Source organism: Pipistrellus kuhlii, unplaced genomic scaffold (genome assembly GCF_014108245.1).
Source record: "Pipistrellus kuhlii isolate mPipKuh1 unplaced genomic scaffold, mPipKuh1.p scaffold_m20_p_14, whole genome shotgun sequence".
Lineage (NCBI taxonomy): Eukaryota > Metazoa > Chordata > Mammalia > Chiroptera > Vespertilionidae > Pipistrellus > Pipistrellus kuhlii.
The window spans coordinates 3110231-3128523 of record NW_023425449.1 but is presented as its reverse complement, the minus strand read 5'-3'; the positions used below and the strand labels follow the sequence as shown (position 1 = coordinate 3128523).

General features: G+C 51.3%; 1 protein-coding gene across 3 annotated transcripts in view; it reads right to left on the bottom strand.

Annotated features, from left to right (window-relative positions):
• Positions 1-6771: 6771 nt before the first annotated feature.
• ADCY8 (adenylate cyclase 8) overlaps positions 6772-18293 on the bottom strand; it is a 131304-nt gene continuing 119782 nt past the window's right edge. For all 3 annotated transcript variants that reach the window (XM_036437545.2, XM_036437546.2, XM_036437547.2), the window contains 5 exons: positions 16633-16791; positions 13607-13753; positions 11245-11337; positions 9310-9424; positions 6772-7305 (listed from right to left, as the gene is read on the bottom strand). In XM_036437545.2, the coding sequence (XP_036293438.1) occupies positions 6821-7305; positions 9310-9424; positions 11245-11337; positions 13607-13753; positions 16633-16791 (999 nt within the window). In that variant the 3' untranslated portion in view covers positions 6772-6820. The remainder of the gene's footprint in view (positions 7306-9309; positions 9425-11244; positions 11338-13606; positions 13754-16632; positions 16792-18293) is intronic.

The following is an 18293-nucleotide window of genomic DNA, read 5'->3' as shown; positions in this document are numbered from 1 at the left end:
GGCGGTGGGGGAGAGCATGTGTATTTTTAAATAGATGCCCCCAGACTGTTTTGTAGAAAGAGAATTGACATCCCCTTCGGGGGACTTAGGACCGTGTCCATTTTCTCCCGCCTTAAGAACAGACGTTCCACTTTCTAAAAATGGTTTCCAGACTCCCGCGACTTGTGGATGAGGCTCCAGGGAAGTCATCCTCCTTCTCGAGTCCCGGGACGGGAGAACAAGGGGCGGACTCCCTCTTCCTTCTGACTCCACAGCTCACTCTGCAGGGCAGTTCGCCCACTGAGCGTCGGCCCAGGGCAGCTGTCTGAGCACTGATTTCTTTCCCTCCAAACCAGTGCGGCCTGGGAGTGGGAGCATATGGACCTTTGACAGGAGATGGGTGAGCCTGGGTATTGTGTTTAGCGTCATGCCATTGGGGAGGGTCAATATTAAGTTTATATTGACTGTTTCACTTAATGGCGTTAGAGGGGGCTTGTGGGTTGCATCTGGGCCCTCTGCTCAGGGGAAGAACAGATGGGAGGGTGGGGGAGGGAGACCTAGAAATCGAAATCGATGGGGCGGTTGTCACTTTGCCCCTGTAAATGGGATTCTCCCCTTGGGGACTTCGGAGACTTCTCAGTTGTCTCTTCATGTCTCAGTAACCAGCTATTTCTGGTTTCTTCCTTCCAAAGCGAGTCCTACACCTACTGCTCCCCTACACTGAAAGTGATAAAAGAAGCACTTTTGCAAAGTGCCAGGGAATTCTGGAAAAGTCTGTAGAGAGAAACGTTCTACAGACCTGCTTTTTACACATTGTCATTTGGAGTTCAGCTGGCTGATCCGCCCGGCCTTATGGGGCAGGGCCGGGAACTTAGGATGGCTAAAGAGGTGTTTCTCATACTTTGGTTTTTCCAGTGAGTAACATGTACATAACAATGACCTTATTATTTTCCTTTAGTCAGTTCTTTTAAGTTGATGCACTATTAAACCTACCTCTCCCATAAAAGTAATACTATATTTGAAATTTGGTTTTGAAGTCCTCAGTATATATATAAAACTTTCCTCCATCGACGTGCAGAGATAACATAACTCTCACCCAGAGAACCAAATAATCATTCAAGAGTAAATGCAAAGTAATGCTATTTTTAGCCTACAAAGAGGAAAGGAAGTTATAGCTCAGACGTATTTGCTGGAAGAACTACAGAACGATAAAAATTCATCAAGAAGAAAAATGAACATGGAAGAGAGAAGATGTAAGAAGAAGCTGTGAACAATGTATATGAAAGATGAAATATGTATGTAATTATCTACAGTGAGTTAAATCTGCATATGACACACACAGCTTTCATATTTAAGTCAAATAAAGGAAGTAAAATTTGGACAATAAATGCATGAAAGATGGGAATGGGACTTGTAAGGATTTAAAACACGATATATTCTCTCTTCTAATTTATCTGATTTTAGTATGTAAGCAATATTAAAACAATTTGGACTTTGTAGGGAAAATATAAAGTAATGTTAAATAAATAGATCAAATATTAACAAGCGTGTTAAATATTTAAGCATCATTAGAGGTAAAGAGAGAAATTGCCTATGACAGATTAATTTAAAAATTATACTCAATTTTTTTGCCCATCCTTTGCAAGTCCTCCCCTTAAAAGGAGTTTCTTTTCTTACCCCTTGAATTTGAGCTAGTTTTTTACTTTCTTGACCAAGAGAATATACATTGAGCATGTGATTTGAAGAATGGAATGAATATATTATTTTACAATAAACTAATTTTACATTTCTCAAGCTTTCAGACATGTTGTAAATAACATAACAGGATGAATACTCGAGAAACAGTTTTACACAGAAAACTGGGAGCTTGACATATGATGGCAATGACAGTGGGGAGAGGACTGTTTAATAAATATTTAACATGTGGAGTTGATGTTAATTAGCTTGTCAGAAGGAAAAAAATGATTCCTACTTCAAATTATTTATAGGAAACATTCCAGAAGGCTTGAAATTCTAAAAGTAAAAAAAAAAAACCTCAACATTTTACAACTTTAAAAGCACATCTTGGAGAGTAAGTTTCAGATTCTGAGAATGTGCTAGTTAACAAAGGCTAGTGTGGCCTTCTTGGGATTAGAAGAAAAATAAGAGGTGGTGGCTGTCTGAGGTAAAAATCAAGTGTTTCTTACTCATGCCACAGTTCAACCCTTGGCTCAGACCTGTGCCATCCCTTCCAGATCTGCGGCAGCAAAACGATGCCTTGCCCACGGACTCATCTCTCCCCAGTTAACCCAGTTCTGCACTTATCTTGAGTCAGCAAGACCAGTAGGGAACCCTGAATCACACCCAGAGCCCTAGCTGCAAGGGAGTCAGGAAAATGTGTTTTTCAAATTTCCAGTCTTTGCAGCACCAGAAGAGAGAGACCTTAGGAAAAGGTTGGAACCGATGTTGAGCCAGCTGAACTTCCTGTGTCAGCCACACAAACCTGACCTGATGGTGCCTCCCACACAACTCCCTGCTTTGTGATTTTGGTCGGGCAGGGTTTTCGCCTAAAACCATATGTGTCCACTACTGGGCCCTTCCCCTCCATGTTCGGCTCAGTGAAATAGGAAGGGACCACCCTCTTTCAGGGCCCACGGGCAACCTGTCCAAAGCTCTGAGAGCCCCCTGGTTTGTTCACTCAGCTCTTATTACAATTACAATGATATAGTTATTCTTCTCAATGTTGATTTACTATCTCTCTGCTAGCCCAGAGGCCTCAGGGGGCAGGAACCATGTCCCTGGCTTGTTCACTATTGGCCCTAGCACCTAGTATGTGACTGGCACTGTTATGTGGGCACTCAACACATGTTATTTGAATATATGAATGGGGGGGGGGGAGAAAGAGTACCAGGGGTTGTGCTTTATCTGTGTGTGGATGTTCCATCGGGATATAAGGGATAGAGAAACCTATATCCAACGTTACTTTTGAAAATAAGGACAGTAAAAGAAGTGTCTGGGTTAAAGTGACTAAATTATTCCACTGAATGTGATATTTTTGGCTCCTACTGTTATCTAAGGACTGCTATTTCCAGTCCTGGGCTGCCAGGCAGACGGTCACAGACAGTATTTGAAGATAAACAGCAGCACGGTAATTTCCCATTCTGATTGGTCTGGGGAATCTAAAATCAGTATGTTTTGTGATACAAGAAAATATCAGGAAAGAAGGAATGCTCTTGCCTATAAGATCTTATTGAAGGGCAATTTCAAAGTAACTTAAAGGAACAAATCCAAACTTTGTCATTGGGAGGTTTATGGCTCCAGACTTCCTGTATGGTCTACTCCCTGTAAGTTTTACCTTAGCTGACTCTCTGAATAGCTAAAAACCTTCCTAAAGATTAGAACGGGGCCACTGTCGTATAATACGAGCTAACAGTATTTGAGCTTTTTCATATTCCAAAAGATGTTTTCGATATATTCTCTCTTCTAATCCATGGAACAAACCTATGTGGTAGGTTCCATTATTGATTGTCCTCAGTTTTAGAGAAGAACATGGAGGCTTGGAGGGGTTAACAACATGCCCAAGGCCATAGAGACCACGAGGGAGGGTTTCTAACGCAGGCCTTAGTCACTGCCTAGTGGGGGGAGGAGCACCCCAGGCGGTGGAGTTACCAGCCTTGGGGTCACATACACTGGGATCCCTAGGACTCCAGTTTCAGTTTTGAACCTCAGGTGCGGGGTCTGTGTGGGCACATCATGTAACCTCTGTTGGTGTCACTTTAAAAACAGCGATGAGATGTTCCCTAGCCTGGCCGCGCACTGGCATTCTCTGAGACAGTAGGGCTGGCCGTTGTGTGGCTGAGCCCTGGGCTCGGACCCTGTCCTAGCTTATAAACCTTGGCCAGCTGTCTGAGTGTCTAGCTTTTCTCTGCCCCATCCCTCTTGGGATGTCGTCTTTCTTCTACTTTGGTGAATGTCAAAGATTCTGACATACAGGCGGAGTCTATATTTGACGTGCAGAAGGGCCTGGGATGGAGCTGGGCTGACCTGGACCGGCCTTCGGAAGAGGGAAGCCTTTGTACTTTCATTTAAGGGACTTTGGAGAGGTCCTGGGTGCATGGATATGGCACCAAAGGTGAACACGTACCACCGATGGGAGGATGTGGTGCCAGGCGTCTGCGAGGGGCAGGGGGACAAGCTTCTCGAGGGCATGGGTTGTCCGACATAAGATTCGTCTTTGAGTCCGGGCTCTGCTACTAACCAGCAGTGTTGTCATACTTCTATGGTTCCCTCTACATCCCTGGAACCCACCCGGGAAGGGCAGTGGGAGGAGGGGCAGGTTTCACCCGCCCAAGCTGTCAGGACAGCTGTGCAGGAAGCCCGCGAGGAGGGATGGAGCTCCAGGACATGGTGCTCAGCAGCATCTCAGGACCAGTTCTGGCCGGTGTGGGGATGAGCACATATTCTAAGTGGCCAGCACGTTAGAGCAGCAGAGAAGGAGACAATGGAGACATCCAGACTCAGGATTGGTACTTGGATGGTTGAGAGGTGACTCCAATGAAGCCATTTACACAAAATCTGAGAGCCAACCTCCCATCCTTCTGCCTGACTCCCGGGAAGGCAAGGGGGGCTGTGCAGGGAGTTCTCAGGTCAGTTTTTCCACTTGCAAGCTCTGTGGTCTAGGCAGTTCCTTTCTCCCCAAACCCTTGTCCTCTCCCTGCCAGGCGGGAAGGAGCCAGCCTTTATGCAGCTGTGTTTGACGCGGCCAGTTGGAGCGCACGCCCCATGAGGACAGGGGGTTCTGTCAGCTCTGTCCACAGCTCCATGTCCAGCACCAAAGGCCAGAACAGCGCCTGGTTAACAGGGAGTCAACCATTTGAGTTGATTGTGGGAAGCAGCCTCCCACACCTCAGGCTGTTGTTCCCATGTCTGACCACCAGATGGCAGCAAAGGAAAGCGAGTCCCAATGTCAAGATGGGTTCTGAGGGCAGCTGCAGGCATCCCTGGATCTGATCTCCCTGCGCCAGGAAACGGAGCTCCCTCTGCTCTCCTTGGCGGCCTGTGAGCCCCTCTGAGACTAGTGATGCTCCTCTCTGAAGTGGCCATGGCTGCTCAGATGCGAGGGCTTTGACCTCGGTCTGGAGGCTGTGTAAGCTGCACAAGGAAGGGGTGGGACCTTGTGACTTACTGGGCCCCACTGGGGCACTGGGGATGGGGAGAGCCGCCAGGCCGGGCTGTGGGCTGGATGCCAGGATTAAAAACGTCTGAAGGCATCACCACCTATTGATACTGCAGTCCGTTAGCCATCTTGACCCATGTCACCCGGTTTTGAGGCAGGTGTTATTTTGAGTGCTGGCTCCTTCAGATTTCAGCCCAAATATGACCTCCTTAGCAGTGATCCCCTCATTTAACCAGCCCCCACTTTTGTTTTTTTTTTTTGTTTTTTTTTGTTTCCCCATTGGTTTTTAGAGAAAGTGGAAGGGAATGGGAGAGACACACAGAGAGAGTTGTTGTGAAGCTCAGCTGAGATCACGGTTGGAAGTGAACTTTGAAACCATAAATCTGAAAATATTGGCTCTTTTTAAAAATTTATTGATTTTAGGAAGGGAGAGGGAGAGGGAGAAACATCAATGATGAGAATCATTGCGTGGCTGCCTCCTGCCCCCGTACTAGGGATCGAGCCTGCAACCCAGGTAATGTGCCCTTGACGGGAATCGAAGCCGGGACCCTTCAGTCCGCAGGCCAGTGCTCTATCCACTGAGCCAAACCAGCTAGGGCTAAAAACGTTGGTTCTTATAACATTCTTCTTAGGATTCTATCCAAATGGGGATCGTGTGTTAGGAAAAGACCGTGTTTGAATTTCCAAACGGGAACTGATGGCACTGGAGTCACGCTGTCCGTTTCTAAAAGGTTAAAAGGCAAGTGCACAGAGTCCTTCAACCTGCTTTGAAATCTCACTCAAAAGATGGGGTGGAGGGGGCCGGATGGTGGCCGGAGGAGCAGCTGGTCTGCAGTTAATGATTCAAACAGGCGCAGGCTGTTCTGCAGGCCCCTGCCCCTGGAAACTCCTCAATTAAAATATCAGTTCCTTTGTCTGGAGCTCACACTTAATCCTAGCGCTATGCTCTCCTCTGGAAATGCTGGTGGGCCCGGGAGCCAGTGTGAGGAGCGCCTGGGGCCTGGAATTAAAAGGCCAGGGAAGGAAGGGAGAGCCCAGCGCCCCCTCTCCCTGCACCCAGGAGGCAGCCTAAGACCTGGGTCTGCGGTAGCTACTGTGGCCCTGGGAACAGCACCAAGTCTAATGGGCGCCCCCTGCTGGCTGTCATTGATTATTCCATCCCAGTGGTCGGCAAACTCATTAGTCAACAGAGCCAAATATCAATACCAACAGCACAATGATTGAGATTTCTTTGGAGAGCCACATTTTTTAAACTTAAACTTCTTCTAACGCCACTTCTCCAACATAGACTCGCCCAGGCCGTGGTATTTTGTGAAAGAGCCACACTCAAGGGTCCAAAGAGCCGCCTGTGGCTCGCGAGCCGCAGTTTGCCGACCACGGTTCTGTCCGATCAAGTCTGTTTACACGTCCTGCCCTCACACCGGCTGTGATCCAGGAACCAGGCCTTGTTTTTGCTTCTCCGCGGACCCACAGGAGAGATGACCCGTCCGCGCGGGGGGCCGAGGGCAAAGTGGAAGGGAATGGGAGAGACACAGAGAGAGAGTTGTTGTGAACCGTGCCTCCAGCCCAGCGCCTTCAAAGACCCACGAGACCATGCTTGTTCTAAAAAAAATTAAACATTTTTATTCGTATATTTATTTTATATATAAAAGAAATACAAAAAAAAGGAACACAAAGGAAACGCTCTCATGGCAAGTCGGCCTTGTCCGGGCCCTCGACCTGGGCGCCGGGCTCCGGGCCGCCGGGCGTGAGCAGAGTCCGCCGGGCATAGTGGCCCTTGAGGCCCGAGCTGTTGTTCTCGTTGAGGAGCTGCTTCTGCCGCTGCCTGTTGAGTGACTGCACGAGGCCCAGGACCACGGCGGCCAGCGAGTACTGGCCGGGCAGCCGCCGTGGCGGCAGGATCAGCGGGTTGGGCTGCACCCGGCCCAGGAGAAAGTACGTCTTGATCTTGCCCTCCTGCTCGCTGATGCCCTTCACGTAGATCTCGCCCCGGTAGTCGAAGGCGAAGCCCTGGTCCTTCAGGATGAGGAAGGTCTCCTCGGGGACCTGGATCCGGCCGCTGACGCCCGTGCTGTCCATGCGGCTGGCCAGGTTCACGGTCTTCCCCCAGATGTCGTACTGCGGCTTCTTGGCGCCGATGACGCCCGCCACCACCGAGCCGTGGCTGATGCCTGTGGGGAACCAGAGAGGTGGGAGGTGAGGGAAGAGGGACGCACGGCCACGGGGTGGCCACACCCGCCCGGGGTAGCGATCACCGAGGGTGTGCGGGCAGATACCAGGGTCCCAATTCTGTCCCTCATGAGGCATGTGACCTTCGTCACTCACTTAACTGATCTGGATCTGTTTTAAAAAAAAAACATGTGTTTTTATTGACTTCAGAGAGGAAGGGAGAGAGGGAGAGAGAGGTAAGAAGCATCAATGAGCCGAAACCGGTTTGGCTCAGTGGATAGAGCGTCAGCCTGCGGACTCAAGGGTCCTGGGTTCGATTCCGGTTGGGGGCACACGCCTTGGTTGCGGGCACATCCCCTTTAGGGGGTGTGTGCAGGAGGCAGCTGATCCATGTTTCTCTCTCTCTCATCGATGTTTCTATCTCCCTTCCTCTCTGTAAAAAAAAAAAATCAATAAAATATATTTTAAAAAAAGAAGCATCACTGATGAGAGAGAATCATGGATCAGCTGCCTCCTGCACGCCCCACTCTGGGGACTGAACACACAACTCAGGCCTGTGCCCTGACTGGGAATGGAACCGTGACCTCCTGGTTCATAGGCCGATGCTCAACCACTGAGCCCCACTGGCCAGGCTGGACCTCACCTTTTTATTATCTGTCAAGTGGAAACAATAAAAGGAAGATGAAATGAGGTGATATAAGCAAAGCCAGTACCTGGCAGCCAGTGGGTGCTCGAGAGAAAAGGATTCATATTCTCCCACGGACGCTGACTTAGCTCAGCCTGTGGGACGCCAGGCTTAGGACTCACCCGAACTCACAGAACTGGTCACAGAGGACCCCCAGCTCAGCCCCATTGAGGAAATAGCTTTCTGACCCGAACTATGCCTGCGGGACCCTGTATCACCCCGGCTTGGCCCTGACCCCAGGGATGTGTCCCGGGTTTATGGAGAAGACCCTTTCGCCCGGGCCTGGAGTTCCGCTCTGCTTTTCCGCTCCGATTCTGTGACTTCGGAAAGGACACGCAAAGGCCCTGGGGGATGTTGGAAGAAGCCCGGAACACGCCGCCCACAGATCAGAAACATAAAGCGTGATTCCTTTCCGTGCAGTGAACAGAGGCACGCGGCGTTCCTCAGATCAGACAAGTCACACGTTGGTATTTCCTGACCTTTTTTTGCTTGAAAGCTGGGAAGGGAGCTTGGTATTGGGTAAAACGGTGCAGCAGCCAGGGATCTAACACCAGGGCTGCAGCCGCGATGGCTTTCCATCGCATCCCGGCAGCCAGAATGCTGGTGGTCTTGAGACACCCAGGAGATGCTGCCGGGATGACATCTGGGCGTGTGATCTTAGTCCCCCCTTTTCGGGCTGAGTTTATGTGTCTGTGAAATGGGGATGCGGACCAGACCTGGCGCTTCACAAGGCCCTCAAGGCTCAGCAGAGACGCTGAAGATCTTGGCATGTGATACACGCGATAAAGAGGGACTGTCGCTGCATGGTCGCTATATCACAGGAGAGTGAACCGTGCCGCCACGGGAAGTGCCCGGAGGATCTGCTCTCTGCCTGTCCGGCCTGACATCCCCAGGAGCAGGCTCCTGCTTTTGCCTGAGGGCATTATCTGGAAGGACCAGTACAGCGCCTGTCCGCTCTGGGGGACAGAGTCAGAATGAAACGACTGGTGAGCCAGCTGCTTCTCTGGGCAAGGCCCACGTGGGAGGGATGCGGGGCAGGAGGTGGGAGAGAGGTTGCCGCGGTCAGGTGTCTCTTTGTATGTCTGCACCCGGGCCAGTGTCCATGCCCGGCCTCCAGTGTCCATGCCTGGCCTCCAGCATCTTCGTTGAGAGGCAGCCGGAGGAGCCTGAGCTGACCCTGGCCCTGTCCTCAGCAAGGTCACACCAAGCCTGCCGCATTTTGCAGGAAAGAGCGTCCCTGGCTGGATGCCCAGGCCTGGGAGGGCCGGATGCTGCAGGCCAGGCACCCAGGGGCCCAGCTGCCATCACTGCGGCTACTCACCGATGCGGAGCTCGAAGTTGTTGAAGGAGTGCTTGTTGATCTCCTGGATGCTCTCCGTCAGGGCGAGCGAGAAGTCGGCCAGGGCGCACAGGTGTCCCCACTTGTCCTCACACTGCTGCGGAGAGAGCGGCACTCACTCTCCAGCGAGCGTGCGGGCGGCGAGGGGCCTGCTCTGCGCCCTAACCCACCCACGTCCCTTAGAGGAAGCACCAGGTGTGCGGCTCCCTGCACATCCGGGCCCTCCATGTCCCCAAACATGGGACCACAGGGGGTCTGCACGAGAGAGTACAATAGGTGTGGACCCTCGTGATTCTTTCCCAGACCTACCCGTCTATTCAGGCGGGTGGCCGAGTTCCTGTCCATGCTCACTGGTGTGTGTGTACATTATGTGTAGTGGTGTGTGTGTGTGTGTGTGTGTATATATATGTGTGTGTGTGTGTGTGTGTATGCATGTGTGTGTAGGAACATTATGTGTAGTGTTGGGTGTGTGTGTATATATGTATATTTGTAGTGTTGCAGTGTGTATATACTTATATGTGTATACACATGCTAATATGTACATATGTGTAGTGTTGGGTGTTTGTATGCATATGTGTATATGTGTAGGTACATTATGTGTAGTGTTGGGTGTGTGTGTATGCATGTGTGTATAGGTACATTATGTGTAGTGTTGGGTGTGTGTGTATGCATGTGTGTGTAGGTACATTATGTGTAGTGTTGAGTGTGTGTGTATATATGTATATATATATATGTAGTGTTGCGGTGTGTGTGTACATGTATGTGTATACACATGCTCCTATTTACATATGTGTAGTGTTTCCACTCTAGGAACTGTGTCTATTTCCTTTGAGGTGCTTCACTCTCCAAACTCCATAGCCTCTGAGCCTCTCTGAGTTCTGTCATCTATAAAACGCGCTGAGCACCTGGCCCTGCCTGCCTCACGGGGAGTGGATGGTTGAGCTCTGGGCTGTGATGCAGCCGAGGCTGCCAAACGGGTTGGGAGAGGGCCGGGCAGCACAGAGTTCAGGCTTCACGGACCACAGTTCTGGTGCAGCTACTCGGCTCTGCCGCTGCAGTTTGACAGTAGCCGGGGACAAAGTACAGCAGTGACTGTGGCTGTGCTCGGTGACATCTGACCTGCAGGCACAGCTGGCTGGCCAGACCTGGCCGTAGGCTGTCCTCGGTTCCCCGCTCTGGAGCACCAGGCGCAGGCACCAGTTCCTAGCATGGTTTTCTTGCCAGACAGTTACCCTTGGAATAGTTCTGGGTGTTCAGTTGGAGAGAAAGCAAAGGCGGGATGAGAGAAGGGATGAGGTTCCTTCTCTGGAGTAACTCAGACTCATGGCCAGGTGACACTGTTTGAGGGCCTGCCGGGGCAAGGCCCTGCGTGGGAGCATGATATTATCTCGGGTGATCCCTCCGCTAACCCCGGCAGGTGGATGTCGGTGTTCCTGCTTAACATGAGTGCCTGGCACATGGGCCATACTCAAAAGAGCGGGAACTTTTATTGTTGTTGTTGTTGTTATTGTTATTATTACATGCTACTTTGGTCCTGAGTTTGGAGGAGAAAACCAAAGCAAGAACAACAACAACAACAACAACAACAACAACAAAAACACAACAGGCTAGGATCAGGGGGTTAGCATCACCCACAACTAAATCATAACCAGGGAACTTCTGGCCCTGATTTTGTCCGTCACCTGAATAGAGAGGTATATGAGGAAGCCGAGAGGGTTCTGTCATGAAGAAGCACCGCTCCATCCAGTGGGCTCTGCTTAGCTCCAGAGCAAGATGCATCACACAGTACCCGGTTCATGGGACGCCCTCCCTAACCCTGCCCAGCCTCCTGGTGAAGGCAGCCTCCCTGCCTTCGGCAGCCTGACAACAGGGAGGCCCCTGCCGGAGGCTGTGGCCGAGTCCAAAGAGCAAACTTACCTGCTTTTCCGGCGACAGGCCGGAGACAGCCATGTAGGTGCTGCCGATGGTCTTGATTTTCTCGATGTCTTGGAACCGGTCTTCGCCAAGCAGCTGGAACAGACCAGGCGACGGCGTTAGTCCTGCTGTGCGTCCCCCAGCAGCCCGGGGGTTCTGAGAGCAGCCCCCTGGCTCACACTGAAGATGCCCTCCGACCGGCTCATTCCGAGAGCCAACGCAGACTTACTGGGCACCTGCTAAGTGCCCGACGCAGGATGGGCGTGACCAGAAACTCAAGGATAAATCTGTTGCTATGAATCTTCAAAATAGACAAAACTACCTTATTAATTTGAAGAAATCACAAAAACCTGCAATCCATCAATACATCCTTTGGCCCTATTTTCAACATGTGTTTGGAACCCTTCTCTGCCAAGTGTAAACTCTGGCCTCTTGCTTCCTCTTGTTGGCAGCTCTTGGATGTAACTCCTGATTCTCCAACTCTTTGCTTCCCTTTAAGATTGTAAGATCCTCAGGGGCTCCTGCCAGCCTGGGGCTAGGGGCGGGCAGGCAGATGGAGAGGATGCAGTGGAGTGTCTATAGACATCCTCTCAAAACTAAGCCGGTGCTGAGAGCCTTGTTAAATTCCAGCTCCAGAGAAACTGTTCTGGGGAACACGGAAAACACAGGCAGGTGCCTTTGTGATTTGCTTTAGTGTGTGTGTGTGTGTGTGTGTGTGTGCATGCACATGCAACATGCTTCACAGTTCAGGCAGCCTTTGTTTATTACTTTTGTGTCTTGAGCTAAAGAGAAGCCTCTGCTCTGAGCTTTGCCTTGGCTGAGCGTCTGCCAAGTGCACCCGGGCAGCCTGCCTGTCCTCACCCCGAGGCCATGACTGACAGGTGCCCTCAGACTCTGCCAGGCAGCTTTGGCCTCTGAGCAGCCCTTCCTTCGGCAGTTGAGACTGCAGCCCAGAGGTCTCGGCCTGCCCTGGGCTGCCCACCTCCCTCTCCTGCCTCCTGTGGAGGTTTAGAGGGGAGTGGGACTCCCCCCTCCTCTCTTCTCTTCAGAACTGCTTGGCTGAGGGCCAATTTCAGGCCCAGGCAAAGCTGCCTCCCCCTCTGAAGTCGGTTAGGAGGCAGCAGGAGTTCATTATGTCATCCAATATCCATGCAGCACACTTATCTACTGTACAGCTAAGAGCGTCTGCGGGCATAATGGGTTCCTAATCGCCTCTTTATTAATTCACTCATCTGCGTGGTGCAGGGAGAGGCAAGGGGACTCCTCAGTCTTGGCCCCCAGGGGCTGTGGGTGAGGGACGGGCATTGCACAGGCCCGCTTTCCCCTGAGCCCGGAAGGAACTGGCCTGCTCTCAGGTTCCTGTGGCCACGGCTCAGCGAGAGGAGCAGTGAGCCCTGGGCTGGGGGAAGTGGGGTCGGGGGTTGGACTCAGCCAGGGCAGAACCTGGAAGGCCGCTATTGACCCAAAGAAACGGCACGTCTGGGTCACCCAGGGAGAGTGCACAGTGCTTGGGGCTGGCAAGCCAGGAAATGTCTTCTTCCTCATCCACAACAATCTCTTCCCTCTTCCTCTTCCTCTGTCCTTTCTCTTCTACTTCCTCCCCTCCCGCCCTCCCTGCTCCAATGTCCCTGTTCTAAAGATGATAGCCTCCTGGACCAATCCCCTCCCTTAGTCTCACCAGCTTCCCTCTGCAAACGAGCACCCATCTCTACCACTAGGGGCGCTGTCCTCTGTCTCAGTTTTTGGGAATACTGCAGGTGTTTACAATTCATGGAACAGAGATGCGCATTTAGTTCAAATTTATGTTTTGCGATTGAAAAACGTGCTAGTGAGTTGTTTCCCAGGCTTTGGCCCACTTACTGTCCTGAGCTTCCGGGCCCAATCTTGTCCAAGTCTGTGACTGTGAACTAAGCCCCCTCCCCCCCCATGTTAGGCGTTCTTCACACTCACGGAGGCTGAACAAAGACAGTCCTGTCTAGAGTGCTCACCTGTGTTCAGGTCTCTGACCAGACGCCAGTTGATAGCTTTGCCCTTGGCACTTTGAGCAGGTGGAGAAATGTCCCCATCGGTGCCCAGTCTCTGTGACGCTAGTGCCTGAGCAGCCTCGGTCTTGCTGTTTGCTAGCTGTGTGACACCGGATCAAAGTACCTCGCCTCTGAGGCTGGTGTTCTTGATCCCCCTCCCCCTCCCGCAGTGAGAAACAGGAGCATTTATCTCCTGATAATTGTGATGATTAGATCAGGTGACACGTTTGTGTTTATGATGTAGCCTGGAATTCTGTAATGGTCTCGGCTCAATGACTAGCGTAATCCTGTGACCACAACGTTGGCCACTGTGATGGTCAGTTTCCCAGGCCTCGGTTTACCTCATCGAAGTCTGCGATGATCTCATTCAGCAGGCGCAGGCACTCCACTCCTTGGTTATTCATTTCGGTCTGAGAGTAAAAGTCCGCAAAGCCCGGGATGGAGGCGAACATCACCCCGACGGCATCATAGGACTGAGAATACAGCTCCTGGGCAGAGGGACAAACAGGGGAGGCAGAGACAGTCATCAGGGGCGAGGCTCTGCAAGGGCGCTCCCTGCGCAAGCATGCACCTGCACCTAAGCACAGTACCCCCAGAGAGGACACTGCCATGTCCACACAGTAATCACAGTGTCACCACCACGTGGACCGGGACCATTGAAATGCATGGCCTCCACCGTAGCTGGGCTCAGAGTTCTGACTGCCCATCCTTTGTCCCCAGCCTCCTGAGGGCCAGACCCTCACCCCATTCCTTAGAGTCGCCCTCACTTGATTCCTCTCAGTAGACGATCTCTTAATTCACTGAGAAACCCGAGGCTTTTGGCATGCCAATGCTCATACATTTGTCTACATTCAGATTTATTGCCATCGACCCATAATTCTGGAGACCAGAAGTCTAAGACGAAGGTGTTGGCACGTTGGCGCCTTCTGAGGCCTCTCCTCTTGGCTTAGGTGGTCCTCTCGCCCCTGCCCTCCCACTTCACAGGCCTGAGAGGAGCCCAGGAGGAATGGGCTGAGTTGAGGTTGGAGAGGGGCTGTTAGTTTCTGGGGACAGTGACAGCTTCAGCTCACCCCAAGAAAGGGGACCAAAGGGATATATGTCCTGACCTCACTCTCCTTCCCCTCCCTCTGGTCTACACAGCACCCCGATTAATGACCCTCAGCTGGGTGCCGGAGGGTGTGCGGGGTCACTGATGCGGCCCACCCAAGTAAGCGGAGGGAAGGGAAGGGTTTCCAGGGGACCAGGAAGTGCTCCAGCCACCTGCCTCCACCGTTAGAGATAGCCCATCATTCCACTGGCTCTGATCAGCCGCTTTGAGTGTGCCATCTGTTTCTTGCTACAATATTTGGGGCTCAAAGAAGATAAAAATAGTGCGAGCTGGAGAGGGAGCAATGAATATAGAAAAGCTATTATTGCCTTACTGCTACCCTCCTCTGGCTGGAGGTACATGTTTGGGCTCTGAAGAGGGTTTTAAGCATCCATGCCTTCCCCGCCCCCATGCCAAGAGGAAGACTTCGGATCCTCTTTGCTCAGGGCGCTATCTCTGGTCCTTCCTGGCCCAGGCCATCGATTGAAGTCCTGTGTTTCTTCTATGACGTCAAGCCCTCTCTCTGCAGGGAGAAACTAGGTCTGAGGCCTGTTGGTCTTACTGGATCCTTTCATGACATTCAGGTTTCTGCTCAAATGTCACCGCCTTGAGGACAGCATCCAAAACCTCCCAATGTCAATGCCACCCCTTTTCAATACTGTAGCCCTCGATTGGCTTCTGTTCTCATAGAACTATCTCTCCGAGCACGAGGTTGTATGGCTTCCTATCGGCAAGGACTCTCTTCTTTGCTCCCTGTCTGAATGCCAGGATCTAGAACAATGCCTGAGACATGGTCAGCCCTCGGAAAGCATCTGCTGAGCAAATGGGCGAATAAATGGTAGGGGCTGGGGCTGTGATTGGGAGGGAGCAGAAGTAATGGTGGCTCACATTTATAAAAAAATAATTACAGCTAACAATCTGTGTGCTCTTAGAATAAGCCGTGTAAGCAGTTTACGCACAGATGTAAATGTCCTAACAATCGGATAAAGTAGGGAAGTTGTACTACGTTGTAGGTGATAAAAAGGAGGTCCAGAGAGTTCATCACTTGTCCATAGTCTCAGAAGGAGCCAGTGGGGGAGTCAGTTTTGAACCCGGGGCGTCGGGCTTCCAGGTCCATCATATGGCCTTTCTGTACTGAACTTGCCTCACACCTGGCTGTGTTCCCACCTGTTTTAATTCTCACACCCGCTCAGCAAGGATGGTACTTCCTCAGTGATGGGATGAGGAAGGAAATGGACTCAGGGAGGTGGAGTGTCAACTCTTTAAATATTTACAAAGCCTCAAGTAAGCAAGATGAGACATTTTCTGGGAAACGTCTCATATTCGTGACAAAGGCTGAACCTCCCATTGGTTTTGCTCAGTGGGGGTTGGCCTGGAAACAGCTGATGGCCTGGGGTCTCAGCATCCCTGGCTGTTGCCATCCTCCCCGGATGAGGCGCCCAGATCCCGGTGGCTCTGCTGCGTTGATGGAAAAGCGGTTCTCCTTTCCGTTCTCCTTGGAGGGCTCAGTGTGGTACCCGCTTCTTCTGGAGGTCATGGGTGACCCAGTCAACATTCCCTCTGCTTTCTTGGCTTTGTCATGAAGCTCTGGTCACAGAGCGCCAGACCTTAGGGAGCCTTGAGGAAACCAGGCCTGAACCTAATTCCAGAGAGCGTCATCCATTGAGGAGGGTGGGTGGTGCCTTGACCTGTACCCAGGAGACTGTCCAGGGCCCCGATTCACCAAGAGCTGGCTGTTCGAGCAGCGGGTTACTCATTCGCTCAGCTCCTTCCCATGGCCATTCTGTGGCTGCTTGGAGGAGACAGGGACCCTTCGGTCTCAGCCAGCTTCATCCTAAGGCCAGGGTCACAGGCCCAAAAGTCTTTATGCAACAGAAGGGGCAGGATAGAGATGGATACATTGGAGAGCCTACTCCGTGCCTGCAGGCATCCAATCACAGATTAAAACCGAGAAGCCAACCCACCAACCAGCTAGCCAGCCAGCCACTGAGCATTTCTCCTGATCCCACCTGCTGTTGCCAGCCACTGACAAGCACGTGAGGTGTGCTCACCCGTATGTCAGACTTTACAATTCCAATTCAGTCTTGCAACGGACATCTTACTCTGTCCCTCTTACCAATATGGCGGGAGGCGGTGTGTATAGGTCACAGTGCTGGGCAGTCTCGGGGGCCTGGCACATGCTCACAGGACAGGGGGGTTTCCCCCAAGCTTGGGATCTATGTGTCCAACTCAACCCACCCACCACCACCCCTTCTCCCCAGCCGCACGAGTCTGGCTCACCTCGTTGTCCCGGTCCTTCTCCAGGAAGTGGCGGGCCACGTGGCTGGGCAGGATGTTCCGGAGCATGTTCTCATTGTGCTCCCTCAGCTCCTTCATCTCGTTGATCTCCTCTTTGGCCTGGACCCGCCACAGGAAGTCCAGGCGGGCCGTGTACTCCAGCTGCAGATCAGGGAGAGGAAGAGGGAAATGGGCAGGCAGGCAGGCTTTCAGGCCCACGCGTGGCAGGTGGGGAAAGCTTCACAAGAACCTTCACGAGCAAAACAGAGCCACAGCTGGGCATTTGGGGAGGCATTTTGCCTGACCCAAGAAATCAGAGGATGGTCAGATTTCACAAGGCTGTGTACCTTCCCTTCCTGGCATATGGCACCTGTAACTGTAATCGTTTGTGTGATTATCTGATAATGGCCATGTCGTCATAGCAGTTGCTATGAAGTCAGGGTCCTTTCCCCTGCTCAGCATTACTTCCTTACCATGTAGCCACAGGCTTGGCCCAGGGCAGGTGTTCCGTCAGTACTGACTGACTCAATGGAGAAGTTACAGTAATCAAGCCAGCTGACACTTAGATGGTGCTTATTATTATTGTAGGCATTGTTCTAAGCAATACACACGTCTTCGCTCCTTTCATTCATACAAAAGCCCTCATAGGAATCATTAGGATGAATCCTATGAGAAAATGAAAGCAAACATGGTGAAGTAACTTGGCCAAAGTCACACATTTGTTAGTGGGACGCCAGGATCTGGGCTTCCCTCCAGAGCCCAACCCTAGAGTCTGAATGGTGGTAGAGGATGGACCTCACTCAGCGGTCCTTCAGGCATACTGTGATTAGAAAATCATTTGATGTATGAAGAGCACCTGTGAGTGCCGACTACAAATAAAATAAAATCCCCCCTCTCCTGAGCAGCATGCTAAGAAGCCACTCACACATACACACACACCTGTATATATACATGCATATGTATCTATGTATACACGTTTTTATTATAACATTTAAATTATTTAAAGATTGTGATAAGGTACATAAACCTAATTTACCATCTTAGCCATTTTTTAAAATATATATTTTATTGATTATGTACAGAGAGAAAGGGAGAGAGATAGAGAGTTAGAAACATCGATGAGAGAGAGTCATCGATCAGCTGCCTCTTGCACCCCCCCCACTGGGGATATGCCCGCAACCAAGGTACATGCCCTTGACTGGAATCGAACCCGGGACCCTTCAGTCCCCAAGCCGATGCTCTATCCATTGAGCCAAACAGGTTTCGGCCATCTTAGTGTACATCTTTAAGTGTACATTTAAGTGGTGCTAAGTCCATTCACTAGGCCAGTGGTCGGCAAACTGCGGCTCGGTTTGCCACTCTATTGACTAATGAGTTTGCCAACCACTGACCTAGACTCTCAATTCCAATAATTACAGGCTGTTGTTCCTTGTGATTAAGCCCCTATCCCAGTGGTCGGCAAACTCATTAGTCAACAGAGCGGCAAACCAAGCCGCAGTTTGCCGACCCCTGCACTAGGCAATAAGGAAGAAATCAATGAGCTCACAATGAAAGGGTCATGGGTTTACTTGTAAGACAAGTAGGAATTAGTGTCTTGGTCCCACTTCAAATACCATCACCAGCACTGGTGATGTCATCCCAGGTGCCTCATCCCTGGAAGTGGG